Here is a 12403-nt window from a genome sequence, read left to right as displayed (position 1 = left end):
CATTTACAATTTCTTAGAGCCCACAATAATGCCTTCAGTTTGCTTTTGTTCAACTAAGAATCCAAAGATATTAAGTGTTGTACAGCGAGGCATACTAGCTAGAATGACCCTCGGTAAATTGCACACCTCTGCCAAGGCCCAGCAGTCCCCCTTTTGTACTCACTCAGATACCAGTGAGGTTTTTTCGTCTAGATCCATGCTTTATTCACCGGGAAATTAACAAAAATGTGCCTTTATCCAGATCCACACCTAAAGTGGGGTGTCAAGTCTGAACTAAGACACATACTCCATCAAGTTTTGTGTATGGAGGATGATGACAAACCAAGCAGCAAACAAAATGACATGGGTGAGAACATAACTCCATTTCAGAAGTAGAAATATAAAATCCTCACAGCTGAGAAGCTTCAACCAGGGTATGTTTGGCATCTGTCCCTCAAAGTGACAAAACAACTGTCAATGATCTAAATAACTGCTCACTGATTAACTCATCATTTAATCATTGCGGCATTAGTCAAGCGTATAAGGAGTGAAACGAGTAGAACAACTTACACAGGACTCCTATTTCTGTACTACACAAAACAAACACATCAGGAGACACATTTAAGTTTAATGGTTGCTTTATTGAATTCCCACAACTGCATCATCAGCAGAACTACAGCAACACAGTATTTGGAAAGTGCAGAAAGGTAAACAAGTGGTGCACAGTCTAGACACACAGTACTATCAACCTGCACTGCACGACAACAACCCAACACTTTATTTTGATGGCCCCTACCATGTTTGGAGATTTTGTATTTTCTGTGTTAAATTGCACACTATTTGTATATTTTAACATTTGAACTTTAGCAGATTGTTAACTGAAGTGCAAACATAACTCCACTTTATTAATACATTTTTGAAAACTTGGGCCTGTAGGTAAACTAAACAAAGAAAATGACTAAACCTCCACTATCATTTTGCACTTTGAATACAAACTTCTCAAAGAAAACCTCAGTTTTTCCCAGATAAATGTCAGTGACACCCAAGAACAGCACTCAAAAGGTTGCGTGCACATTCTGAACAATGGTTAAATTATTCCTACGGATACAATTGGGCTGTTCTGAGGAATGTCAGATCCTTATAAACTCAACCACACAGCAACTGAAGGCATTCAGAGAAACAGGCGAAACATTTCTCAGCATGTTTTCTGCCTTCTCCCTCTCACTTTTCTTTCCTCTGTTTATTGGCACAAAAGGTATTTAAGCAACAGTATTCTCAGTTCGACAGACGCAGCAATGATTACGCGCAAAAAAAGCTGCAAAAAATCCCTAACACACACATGCACACAAGCAGTGGTGACATCTGACCTCGTGTTTTACAATTCACTGCTGAATGATATATCACATAAAAATGTTAGGACACATTTGTCTCAGTTAGTGTCACCAGAACAAAAGGTTTTGATGGTGCGTTGGTGTGTACGTGTGCTAAAGAATGCTTTGTTCATGAGATGAGAGTACAGTGTGTGGAGACAATATGTGCTTTATAGTGCATAGTGTTATGGGTGCTTTTTGATTGTGTTTGCCATGTGTGAATGCTCCGGGATGATTTTGGTTTTACAATTTGTTGGTGTGTCCAACTGAACATCTTAACTTTGACAAAGAGCCACGGAGGAGAAACGGACCTCGCCTTGCTCTCTTTCCATGAATCCACGGCACACTTTTGCTGCATCCTGGACAAGGATGAATAGGGAAAAGAAGCACATATGTTTACTGTTATGTGAGCTGTTGACGTTCTTATACTCAAGTGTCCACTGTATGTAAACTAGAAAATACTGTAGTATCAGCCATGGTGGAAGGACTGTCCTAAAGATGAATTCATTAGCATTTCAGTAAATTTTCCTAATTACTTTTTTTTTTTTTTTTTAAATAGTCTCTAATAGGACTGGATATCTGAAATAACTGGAATATCAATAAACAATAATAATGTTTTATAAGGCTTAATATAATTAAACACTGAAATGTGTTTTCTTGATTGTTAAGACTCTTAAGTCAAATTCTATGTTTAGGCTTAGTAAAATATATTCATCTTAATGTTGATCATAACATTACACATCAATAACAAAACTATCTAGATATCTATCTCAACTTGTACTTAAGGTTTCGATGCTTCTTCCTTTAAATTAAAATCAATAAAATCATATCTTATGATGCAATTTGATCACTAATGCATTTGGAGCCCTCTTGTGGCAGTTTGACGTAACTATCTAAAAGACTGAGTTGAGCACAGACATGAGTGTAATTTGAACTTTAACTGGCCGTAAAAATTGCTTAAATGCTGAGTATCTTTACATCAACATTTTTGTTCAGATCAAAAATATGTTTGCATTAAAAAATGCACCAGTCTTTTTTAACAGTCCACACTTTTTTATGAACTCTGCAGGAGATTTGAGAGTGCGCATTAGCCAAGTTTATTGATTGAATCAAGATACGCAGGACCTGCCACACCCTATTCCAGTGTGATACCATGACTCATCAAAGATATGTGCATGAAGTAAGAAGGATCACAATATTATTTCAGCATACGCAGAACCGACACAAGATGTTACGGGATGAACATAGCTTTACCCACCGTTATGAATGACTCATCTTTGGTAGCTCCGTGCTTCACTGGTCCGTTCATTCTCCCATCTAAAAGACAGATAAGGCAGTCAGGAATCCACAACATTGAAACACATACAGGAATCCACATAAGGAGTAGAAATGCTTACCAAACTCATACAGTTGTCCATTTACATTGACAAAGGCGATAAAGTGGAAATTGACTTTGTCTGCTTCAGGCTGTAAAAGTTGAAATATGAGAAATTAATATTCAGTGTTAATACTGCAATAACATAAAAGGTCCCAGGAAAGACCATCACAGCTAAGAAAGCTGTTGTCATGAACATTACATTTAACTAAAACACTAAAGTGTCTCATCAGTAATTGTTGCAATAAGCATCATTAAATAACATTTAACTAACCTCCCAAAAACAAAGAGAGCTCTCAAACCCTAACTCTAACCCAAGGAAGAAGGAACATACATATATAGGTAGCAAAGTGAAACCGAATCTCTGACTGAATGTCTAAATCCTGGTTTTATCAGTTAAAGGTATGGAAATGCACCGCAGACTGGAATCTGTTAACAGTGACAGAGGGTGACAGCTGTCTAATAGAAATGAGTCCAGCGTCAGTCAAACACATTGTGTAGGCCTGAATGATATGCACATTTGCTGCCCGAAAGCCTAATAAGATGTTTGTCATTAGTAGCGGATATTGTGGTTAAGTATCTTACCCTACACTGGCCCTGCACTGCAACCTCATTGTGAGCATTGCGGATCGCCTGCAGAGGAAAAATTCACAACATGTCAGTCTCATACGGCTAAAACAGATCAGTCCAGTATTGGAAAAACAAATGCAGAGACATTTCTAAAAGAAAGACAAACCAGAGGTGTATCCTTCAAAAAAAATGCAAAGGTTTGAGGTCTTAAACAATCACATTCTTAAATTGTGGTCTATAAAGGCCGCTGTCAAAGTGCCCTTTACAAGGGACAAAGATTTAACAGTGTGTGGCGCCCCCAAGTGGGTGAAACAAAACATGTGGGTTACACAATATTTAGAGAAATATTAGAAAATGTGTTTGTTTTCATTTAACTTTTAAATAAGACCATCCACAAAAAGAAAAGGAAAAAGACATTTAAATTGGTTGGGAAGCAGATGCCTAGTTAACTGTCTCTGATCCTTAGATTATAGGGGATAAAATCTCATGAATACCACAAAATATTTTTCATTCTCTGGTGATCAGTAACAGCTGAATCTAAATTCTAGAAAATTCTATTAACAGAAAAACATGGCAGCTTCAAGAGTGTGTATGTTTATCTCACCTGGTTCTCCTCCAGAAGTCTGGCACGTTCGTCAGCAGACATGTTTGCAGTCTCATCTAGAAACTTCTTCAGGACTGAGTCACTTGCTGAAAAGACCAAAATATGCCATTCAATCACAGCCTGACACACCCCAAAACACAAAAGCAATTATCAAGTAATCAAATACAGGAGAACAAACTGTAATGTTCTCCTGTATCTAGTTACAGGAGAACAATACAGTTGTCTGTGCAGCCTAATGAAGTTATAATTTTGGTTTAGAAGGGTTCATAACAAAACTGAATGTGAATCTAATTCTGGAGACAAAATGTAATTATGAGTTGTATTCATGTCAGTGTCTATAATGCAGCCCATGGATTTTACCTATAAGTGTTTTCTATTCAACTTTTATGAAACTACATGAAAATAATGGATGGATTGGTCATTTGAATGATAAAAAGTAAGAGATCTCTGCATAGGAGAAATTACTGAGTCATCGATGCTGACTGAGTTTTGCTCATCTGATACCAATGATAGCCCTGCTTATTTGATCTGCACTCACCAAATGTTGGTTTGCTTTTGTTGTTGGCCACTGCATGCAGCAGGGCGATGGTGCCACAGGAATTGCCTGCTGTCTGCTTCAGGAAATAAACCTCAGAGTCAGATGCAACCTTGTCTGCCTGCTGCTGTCTGAAAGACTCGTGCTGCCGGACACAAACACAGACAGACACAAACACAGACAGAGCATGGTCATGGTCATTTGCCCATGAGAACACAGTGCATTCAGCTGCGCCAACTACAAACGTGCACATGGGGCAACGACAATTCAAAGAACTAGATTTGTATCGTTGATATTCAATGACTTGTGGATATTGTTTCACTCGAGTGTTTATCCTGTGACATTTTTTATTTTGTGAATTTCGGTCCCAAAAACAAATTTCCTTTGACTTTAATTGCATATTTATGAACATGCATACATGCAGCCATATCCATAACCCTACCTCATTTCGAGTAATGTATTTTATATTGTTGCAAATAGCAGATCTTTCAGTTTGGAGCTGCTGATCAGACAACAAGGCCTCTGAAGAGATCACCTTGAACTCTAGGAAACTGAGATGGGACCTTCTGATAATTGTCTTAACAGATAAAGATGTTTGATTCCATTAATTGTTACTAAGTAGATTTCAGCTGTTGTGAAAACCCTATCTGAGAGTGGAGAGTATACAGTCTAATGAGTAGGATTGACAAGAATTCACAATGAGGAGAAAAGGCAATCATTTGCTGATTCATCTCCTCAAGTCTCACCATATTCCACCCATCACATAACAATACAGCTCCCTCAGCATCCGTGCCCTCCCTGCCCCTCAGTCTCACCCCACCCCAGACAGCCTGTATCGGTGGCTCACCCCACCCTTACAGGAAGCAGTCGCCACCGCCGCCCTTATTGTTATTACCTGTTGTGTCAGTGGGAAGAGCAGCATCAAGGCACAGCATGGCTTCGGGACGGCGGCGAGCTGCTCACTCTCCAGCCCCACCACGTCAACGAAGCGCCAGCTTTCGCCCACGCCGAGGCATTTCATTAACTGACACACACAGCCGGGGGAAATAAACACAACACGATCAATGTAAACGATGCTGAAGACAAACGTGAGCTGTTTCAGAGGCGACACGTATGAATGGTCCCTTGTGATGGTGCTCAAAGATGCTGCGTTGCTGGTCCACTCCAGCACGACCACACCCTTCAGCCCAGACATAGGGGGCAGCGCTGGAAATGATGCTGAGGAAATATCCCCTCTTCTTTTCGTTCCCTTTTGATTTAATACCACTTTTTTTTTTTGTAACCAGGACAGTCAACAATACCAATATAAGCTACGTTGATGCCGTAGTTGCGACATTGTGGCCTGGTGGCGTTTTAACGGTCGTCTTAGTAACTAGCTAGCTAGTTAAACTTACCTGACAGTTGAATCAAACTGTTAAGCAAGACGTCGCCATTAAACGTTACTCAGCGTCTAACGTCTCCTACTCACCATGTTCAGCATCTGAAATGACACAAAACAGGCGGACAGGTTGAGTGTTTCTGTCCGTGAAAACGTCAGGGAAAGTTAAGAAAAACATTAATTCCCACACCTCGGGATTGATCTCCATCGGGGTCCACTCCATTTTGGCAGGGATTTTGCGTGATTCGGCTCGTTAAGACGACTTGAAGTCACTGTGCTCTGAGGGGGTTTCTGCTGCTGTCAGTTGAAGTTACAGAACGTAGCCGCACTTTATCCTGCCGGTCGTACCACTTTACCGGCAGACATGGGGGGGTGGGCCCAGATCAAATAACCGGTGGTGTGCTAATTTAACCCGCCTCATGAGAAATATCGAACTGATTCCAACGCTAGATTCGACGTGCTATACTTTTAACCATGTAGTAAATCACTATGAAGAAATACACCTTGTTGGGAATATATTTTTTAAGTTAGATCCCACCGCTCAATGTGGGATGACTGGTTAAACCACGCTCCTTCTAGAATAAAAGGTGTGACGTCGTGATAATTTCATATCAACAATGTTTCTGCACACTGGACTTTTCGTTTCACAGTTTGTTTTACAATGAAAACGGTTATTTTGTATTAATTCTAACGCACAGGTTATATGTAAATTAGTCGAGCCAATAATGTGACTCTGGTTTTTTTTTTGTTTTTTAAACTGATATCGCTGCTGCTGGTGCTGCCGGTGCTGTTGGGGATGTGCAACAATAAATGGAAATCTACAGCAGTGAATGGAAAAGCTTTCATTGAATTATTGTGCTGTTCTGTAGCCCCCAGTGTGCTTGCACCCAGTGACCTCTTTGAGAAGAGAAGGGGACAGTGAATAACTGTGAAATCAGACTAGAAGTGCAGTGATAGCACATAATGTTATTCTTGGTGTCTTCTAAATTGTGATGATATCATTAGATATACAGAAAATAATGCTTTACTTATGAGTATGTGTATAATGATGACAGGACATGAAAATGTATTTCTATACAAAGATATTCAGATAATATGACTTTTGGGCCTTTACTGTGCTCATTTATTGTCTTTTTAGAATCATAACCAGCTGTTTATCCAGAAAGACATGAAGCTAAACAGCAATCAGTAGGTGTATTTAACCTCTTATTTTATCCGCTGCTATACTGCACATAATGGGTTTTCACATACACAAAGATAATGTCAGTGTTGCCTAACAACAGCCTATATCTCTCCTGATCTATGGTGTGCTCGATGTAAAGTAGGTCTACACTGGACTGAAACTGTGCAGCACTGGATTTTCAATGTAAATGTTGAAATAAGTAGTTGTGTCATTCTGCGTGTGTTCCCAATCCACCATTATCTGCAAGAACAAGGCATCACATGCTTCTTTCCTGGAACTCATATCATCTGAGCTGCAAGACACTGCAGTTGCCCAGTGTGACCATTCAGTCCTTGGTGGCACTGTTATACCAGTAAAAATCACCATGCTGTTATGTTGTAATTTCATGCATCTTTTGCATGAATTGAGTGGTTTTTAACTGCCTGGAGTTCCAGACTGTTAGTTAGTTAGCACCATATCTGGTCTCTATAAGAGGGATATTAGTGAATGTATCCTGTTTTCTCAGTTTCTGTGCACCTTTCTATTCGTGTTAGTGTATAAGCACCTCATTGTTCATGTTAGTACATGTCTGTGGCAAATGGTTGTCAAAGCTGTGATGCCTGAGTGCCAGTTTAGGGAGACAGCATATGATTGAGGGCTGCACAGGAAAACCCATGAACTTGTGTTAGGATTTGTGATTGAATTCATAATGGTGTTTTATTCCTTGAACACTGACTTCCCCTCTTTCTAAATAAGGGAGATATCTTTAAGTCCCCTGAGCTTTCACAAAGTAAGCATCGATCCAGAAACAAGCTCCTCGACCAGGCTCAATACAGTGATTTTCTCCATAGTGATTCTTTCATCTCACCCTCACATTAAACTGTCGATTTGTTCACCAAAATAGCTCTGTTAAAGGCAAGCTAACCAGCTTTGGTAACAGAATGTAATTCTCACGACAGTTGAATCTAGTTGCTATGCAACCGGTAGCTTTCTACAAGTTGTCACTGCTAACCTGACAGATGCTTGTTTGGGCCTGTTTAAGTACTTGAATGAACTATGGATGATTAAAATATGATGCAAGAGTGTTATTTCATGTTCAAGGGCCGCATAAAATGTTCCTGAGTGCTGTCGGTGACTTTGAGACTTTCAGGTAGTGGTTATGAAGCGTGCCTTACTTCCTCCTAATGGCACTCTAACCACTCTGCACCTGCTTTCACTAGTTTAATGACTGATAGTAATGGGAACAGCGATGACTTCAATCAGTTATACAACACATGTTTCGAACACTTTGCATTTTGTTTTCATTTCATTTTATTTTTCTTGTTTTTTTTTCTTGTTGTTTGTTTTGTCCTTGAGATTGAATGAATTGCAGCGTGTCTTTACCTATTCAGGTTTAGACATTTCATCTGAAAACTTGTATTTACAGATGTTTCTCCTGACTTTTGATGATGTGAAACCATCGAAAGAGACCTACGTTAATGCACATTGATGCCCACTTTGTGTATGCTTAAAATTAATCTTGGGTAAATATGAAAGCATTGACATAAATCTTTAGATCAGGGTTTTTTAAAAAAAAAATTAACAACATTTTTTTTCAAACTTATTTAAAATGTTATGTAGGCCGTTGTCTGTCTGTCTGGGCCGCCGGATAGCAGGGAGGTCCGAGGCATGATGTGCATAGATCCAGCCCAGGTTGCATGCCTGATATTCCAAGCGTAGGGCAGCCTCTACGTGAGTTTCTTTTTGGGTTTTGTCTCTATTTACTATGAGGGGGTCAAGGATGGAATACTTTATCTTCTCAAAAAACAGATGAAGCCCTTGAGACCATAACATGAGGGGCGTTCCAAGTGCATTTAGACAGTGCAGCTTTTCTTTGACACGCAGGTGGACATTTATTTAATGAAGAACATGCCATATGCTGAACGTGGCAGGAGGGCCTTTAAAAAGAACTTTTTAAAAGTAGAGTTGAACTAGATCTAAAGTATGCATGTTTTATTCATGCAGGCTGGGAATATATATTTCAATCAGAAGTGATGATAGATGATCGCAAAACGCATTGATTATGCATGCCTGCAGGATGAGTCAGTGGCTGTAAGACTGCCCGTGGGTTGATGGATCAAAGGTCAGAGTGATATGGTTAGCTGTTGATATGTCCTACGAGTATATAAAACAAGTATTTGTCGGGTCTATAGAAAGGGGACCAACAGTAGTGAGGCAGTAGTCTGTGGAAAATTCAGCGGAAGAAGACAAGAGAGGAGAGAACTCGCATCTTTTTCTTATTTCTTGTTCTCTCTGATTGCATTGCGGATGTGGATGAAGTCAGAGAGCAGAGAACAGTGATGAGATGAATTCTTGTCAGCTCGCAGGATATTCATCAGCATCCTGAGAGACGAGACAGCGCTCATGCTTGTTGCTGCCATCAGGGTCTTTGCTCTGAAATCTGTTTGACTGAGTAGAAGGTTGATTGTAGTCATCAGTCTTTCCTGCCACAGAAAGTTTCTGAAACCGCTGGCGAAAGAACAACAAACTACAACTGGAGTTCACTTCCTCAAATGTCAAAAAGGAACCAGAGGACTCTGATTTTGACCGCTGACTCTTTTTGCACACTGACATGCCTGTGCCAGCACAGTTTGGGGAAGTGGACGGTGTTCCTCCTTTACCAGCAGGCTGGGGATGGAGCGTGCTGGTGTACTCTTGTCTCTTCGTCTTCCTCTGCGTGCTGTTAGTGCTCTTTCTCTGGTTCTTACTTCAACAGTCACAGCACTACAGATACAGAAGGTGAAGAGCGCATCATCTGAGACTGACACCTGCCGTCTCCAAAAAGCCAGTGTGTGTGTGCGTGTGTGTGTGTGTGTGTGTGCTCAGATGCCTGTGAATATGTGTGTTATATGGACTTTTGGGCAATTTTGCTCCCAAACATGTCTTATGAGCTCATTTTAATTCAGATTTCTGATCAAATTGTTGCATATTTATTTAGCTTACATCAGAAAACATGTTATGGAAAAAGTTACCTTAATGTAAATAATCAACTGGGAAATTTTCCTGATGATATCTTGAGGTTAACTTTCTCAAAACTGAGTTTTTCCCTTCCCAGATATCTTTACTCCACTAGCAGAGACATACACTAAACCATTTATCTCTCTATTTTTTCTTATTTATACTTCTTATTGATCCGTTTTTTTTAAATGGCTGTTGACAGATTTATGATATGAAAAAAAGAGACACATCAAAAACTCCCTCTGTGAATAACAAAGTGAAATGAGAATGTTAAATCCAGATTTATTGATGTTGATGTTAATTTGCATATTTAAAAATGAGAATTAAAAAAAAAAAAGGCAATTGTCTTAATGTGAATAGTCAGTTGCGGAGGGCTCATTAAAAATGTTACCCTCTTCACTTGTGATGTCTCCCCCTGATCTAAATTGTAGGACCAAGACTGAAGATTTTCATTAAAGTAGAGCAAGTTTGTCAGAGCAGTGCTTCTATTTTTATTTATTCTGGTCCCTGTGTATGTGTACTATAAATATGATGCCACTGCCATGCAAAAGACTGTAAGAGACGCATCCTCACCACCAGATGGAGTTAGATATCTCAGTTGTGGTCACACTATGGAACACTGATCACATGATATGACGACAATGAGATGTCATTGATAACTATGTTGGAGAAAAAAAGCCAGTGAAGAGGTTCAATGTTGGCCTAAAGGTAAAAGAACTGGAGCTGGAAAAGATTTTGATCCTGATACACAGCATGATACACGAGTGGGGAGTTGAAAGAACAACATTTTCCACTCCCTCCTTGCTGCCACTGAGATGCCCTTCAGCAAGGCAGTTAACCCCTAACTGCCCCGAGGGTACTGCCACATTTTTTAACTTTGCTTTCAGGGAAACTCTGTAGAGAAGATGTGTTGTTTTCCAAAAGGTGGACCTGGTTGTGTGATTTTGTTTTGTTAAACCTACATGTTCAGACTGTTGTTTCATTTCTTGGTCTTTCAAAATAAAAGATCATCTGTCCGCTTAAATGTGATTGATTTTTTTTTTTTACTATCAGGATACACAGATAAACTATATGTTTGTTTAAAAACCCACATTCTGTCTCTCTGTCCTTATCTCTTTCTCTGTGAACAGTCTCTTTGTCAGAACTGATCTGCAGCTCTCGGTTCAGTTTACTTGGTGATTTATTAGTGTGGTATGAAGATGCCACACATGCCAGAGGTAACAGAAACAATACCATTCATAGTGGAAACAATGCTAATCCAATCCATTCATTCCTGTGATAAGGTTCCTCATTCAGTACATTGGATCCCTGCTCTAATAAGCTAGCTTGGCATCAGTCTGTCCATGTCGACGTTCTTTTCTATCTTGTCTATGAATTATTCAACATCTTAATCTGCTGTCATTCCTTCTTTACAATTATATCTCTGTGTGATGCTCCCTGGTGTCACTAATAGATTTTCATGCACTTTATAATAATGGTACAAATCCTTAACTTAAGAAATGCTTAACTAATGCACAACTCATGATGATTTGTCTTTATCAGTGTAGGGTATGTCATGAACTGCTGTTGCTCACCGTGTAGGAATTATGAAGTTCATCACATCACACTTAAAGGGGCACTGTGCTGTTTGGGAGAAGAATTCACAGTCACAAGTGTGATATATACAATATTGATGAGATAATAATACAAACTCAGAAATATTTATTTTTCCCATAACTGAATAAACAAGAACGCCAGAACACTGTTTGGGGCTTGGAAGATGGCAGGGTCCGCCATCTTAAAACAAGTATGAAGTATGTTTATTCAGTTATAAAAAACAAAACAAAAAACAAAAGTCAGTCAGAAGATCTCACTCTATTCTGATTAAAGGAGCAGTATGTAATTTTGAAGAAGCCATTTTAATCAATTTCATACTGTTTTACTTTGTTTATAAAAGCTTTGTGTGTCAGCCTAAATGAAAACAAGGAATTGACTGAGCAGTTTATTTGGCCTCAGTGATTTTCAACGTAAATGTGTCACACTTTGTATCTGTATCATTATATTCAGTACTTTCACTCGGGGACAAACAAGGATTCTCTAGACATTTGGAGAATGATCGTTATTCCTAGTCTTTAACTTGTAGGTGTGAGCAGCGCAAACAGACTCCCCTGTCTGTCAGTTCATGGTTAACTTGCTGCTTTGAAGTCTACTGACCTTAAAGCTGCACTAATCAATATTTTATCAAAGGATCAAATGACTATTGTGACGTGAAAGGGATCACTGTTTGTGACGAAGGCACATATATGATCACTCAACTTTGAAACTCTTAGTTTTTAGCATCTTTCAGCGCACTGTTTATTGCCCTTTAGACAGTTTTACTCAGGTACACCTTTGCTTTAATATTTTAGCACAAAATCTTTGCTTTAACTCAAGTATGACCTCTGGATACTTTTT

At 39.3% G+C, this 12403-nt stretch overlaps 1 protein-coding gene across 2 annotated transcripts; it reads right to left on the bottom strand.

Moving 5' to 3' along the window:
* Positions 1-599: 599 nt before the first annotated feature.
* On the bottom strand, positions 600-6151 carry uchl1 (ubiquitin carboxyl-terminal esterase L1 (ubiquitin thiolesterase)). 2 transcript variants are annotated; one of them, XM_037113120.1, is made up of 9 exons: positions 6002-6151; positions 5902-5913; positions 5329-5457; positions 4437-4578; positions 3899-3984; positions 3310-3357; positions 2747-2816; positions 2608-2666; positions 600-1708 (listed from the first exon to the last, which is right to left on the bottom strand). In XM_037113120.1, the coding sequence occupies exons 1-9, from the start codon at positions 6032-6034 to the stop codon at positions 1625-1627; spliced, it is 663 nt and encodes a 220-aa protein (XP_036969015.1). In that variant the 5' UTR covers positions 6035-6151; the 3' UTR covers positions 600-1624. The 2 variants fall into 2 exon arrangements, with proteins under 2 accessions (XP_036969015.1, XP_036969017.1); XM_037113122.1 differs by lacking the exon at positions 6002-6151 and having other exon boundaries at positions 5828-5913.
* Between the last annotated feature and the right edge of the window lie 6252 nt (positions 6152-12403).

The sequence above is a fragment of the Acanthopagrus latus genome, chromosome 1 (assembly GCF_904848185.1).
Source record: "Acanthopagrus latus isolate v.2019 chromosome 1, fAcaLat1.1, whole genome shotgun sequence".
Classification (NCBI taxonomy): domain Eukaryota; kingdom Metazoa; phylum Chordata; class Actinopteri; order Spariformes; family Sparidae; genus Acanthopagrus; species Acanthopagrus latus.
This window is presented reverse-complemented; position numbering and strand designations above follow the sequence as displayed.

Excerpts from the sequence above, each read along its gene's own strand:
- uchl1 (XM_037113120.1), bottom strand. The coding sequence starts at position 6,034 with ATGGAGTGGACCCCGATGGAGATCAATCCCGAG. Across the intron at positions 3,985-4,436 it reads CAAAAGCAAACCAACATTTG|CAAGTGACTCAGTCCTGAAG; the intron begins GTGAGTGCAGAT and ends TGGTCTTTTCAG. Across the intron at positions 3,358-3,898 it reads GACTTCTGGAGGAGAACCAG|GCGATCCGCAATGCTCACAA; the intron begins GTGAGATAAACA and ends TTTCCTCTGCAG.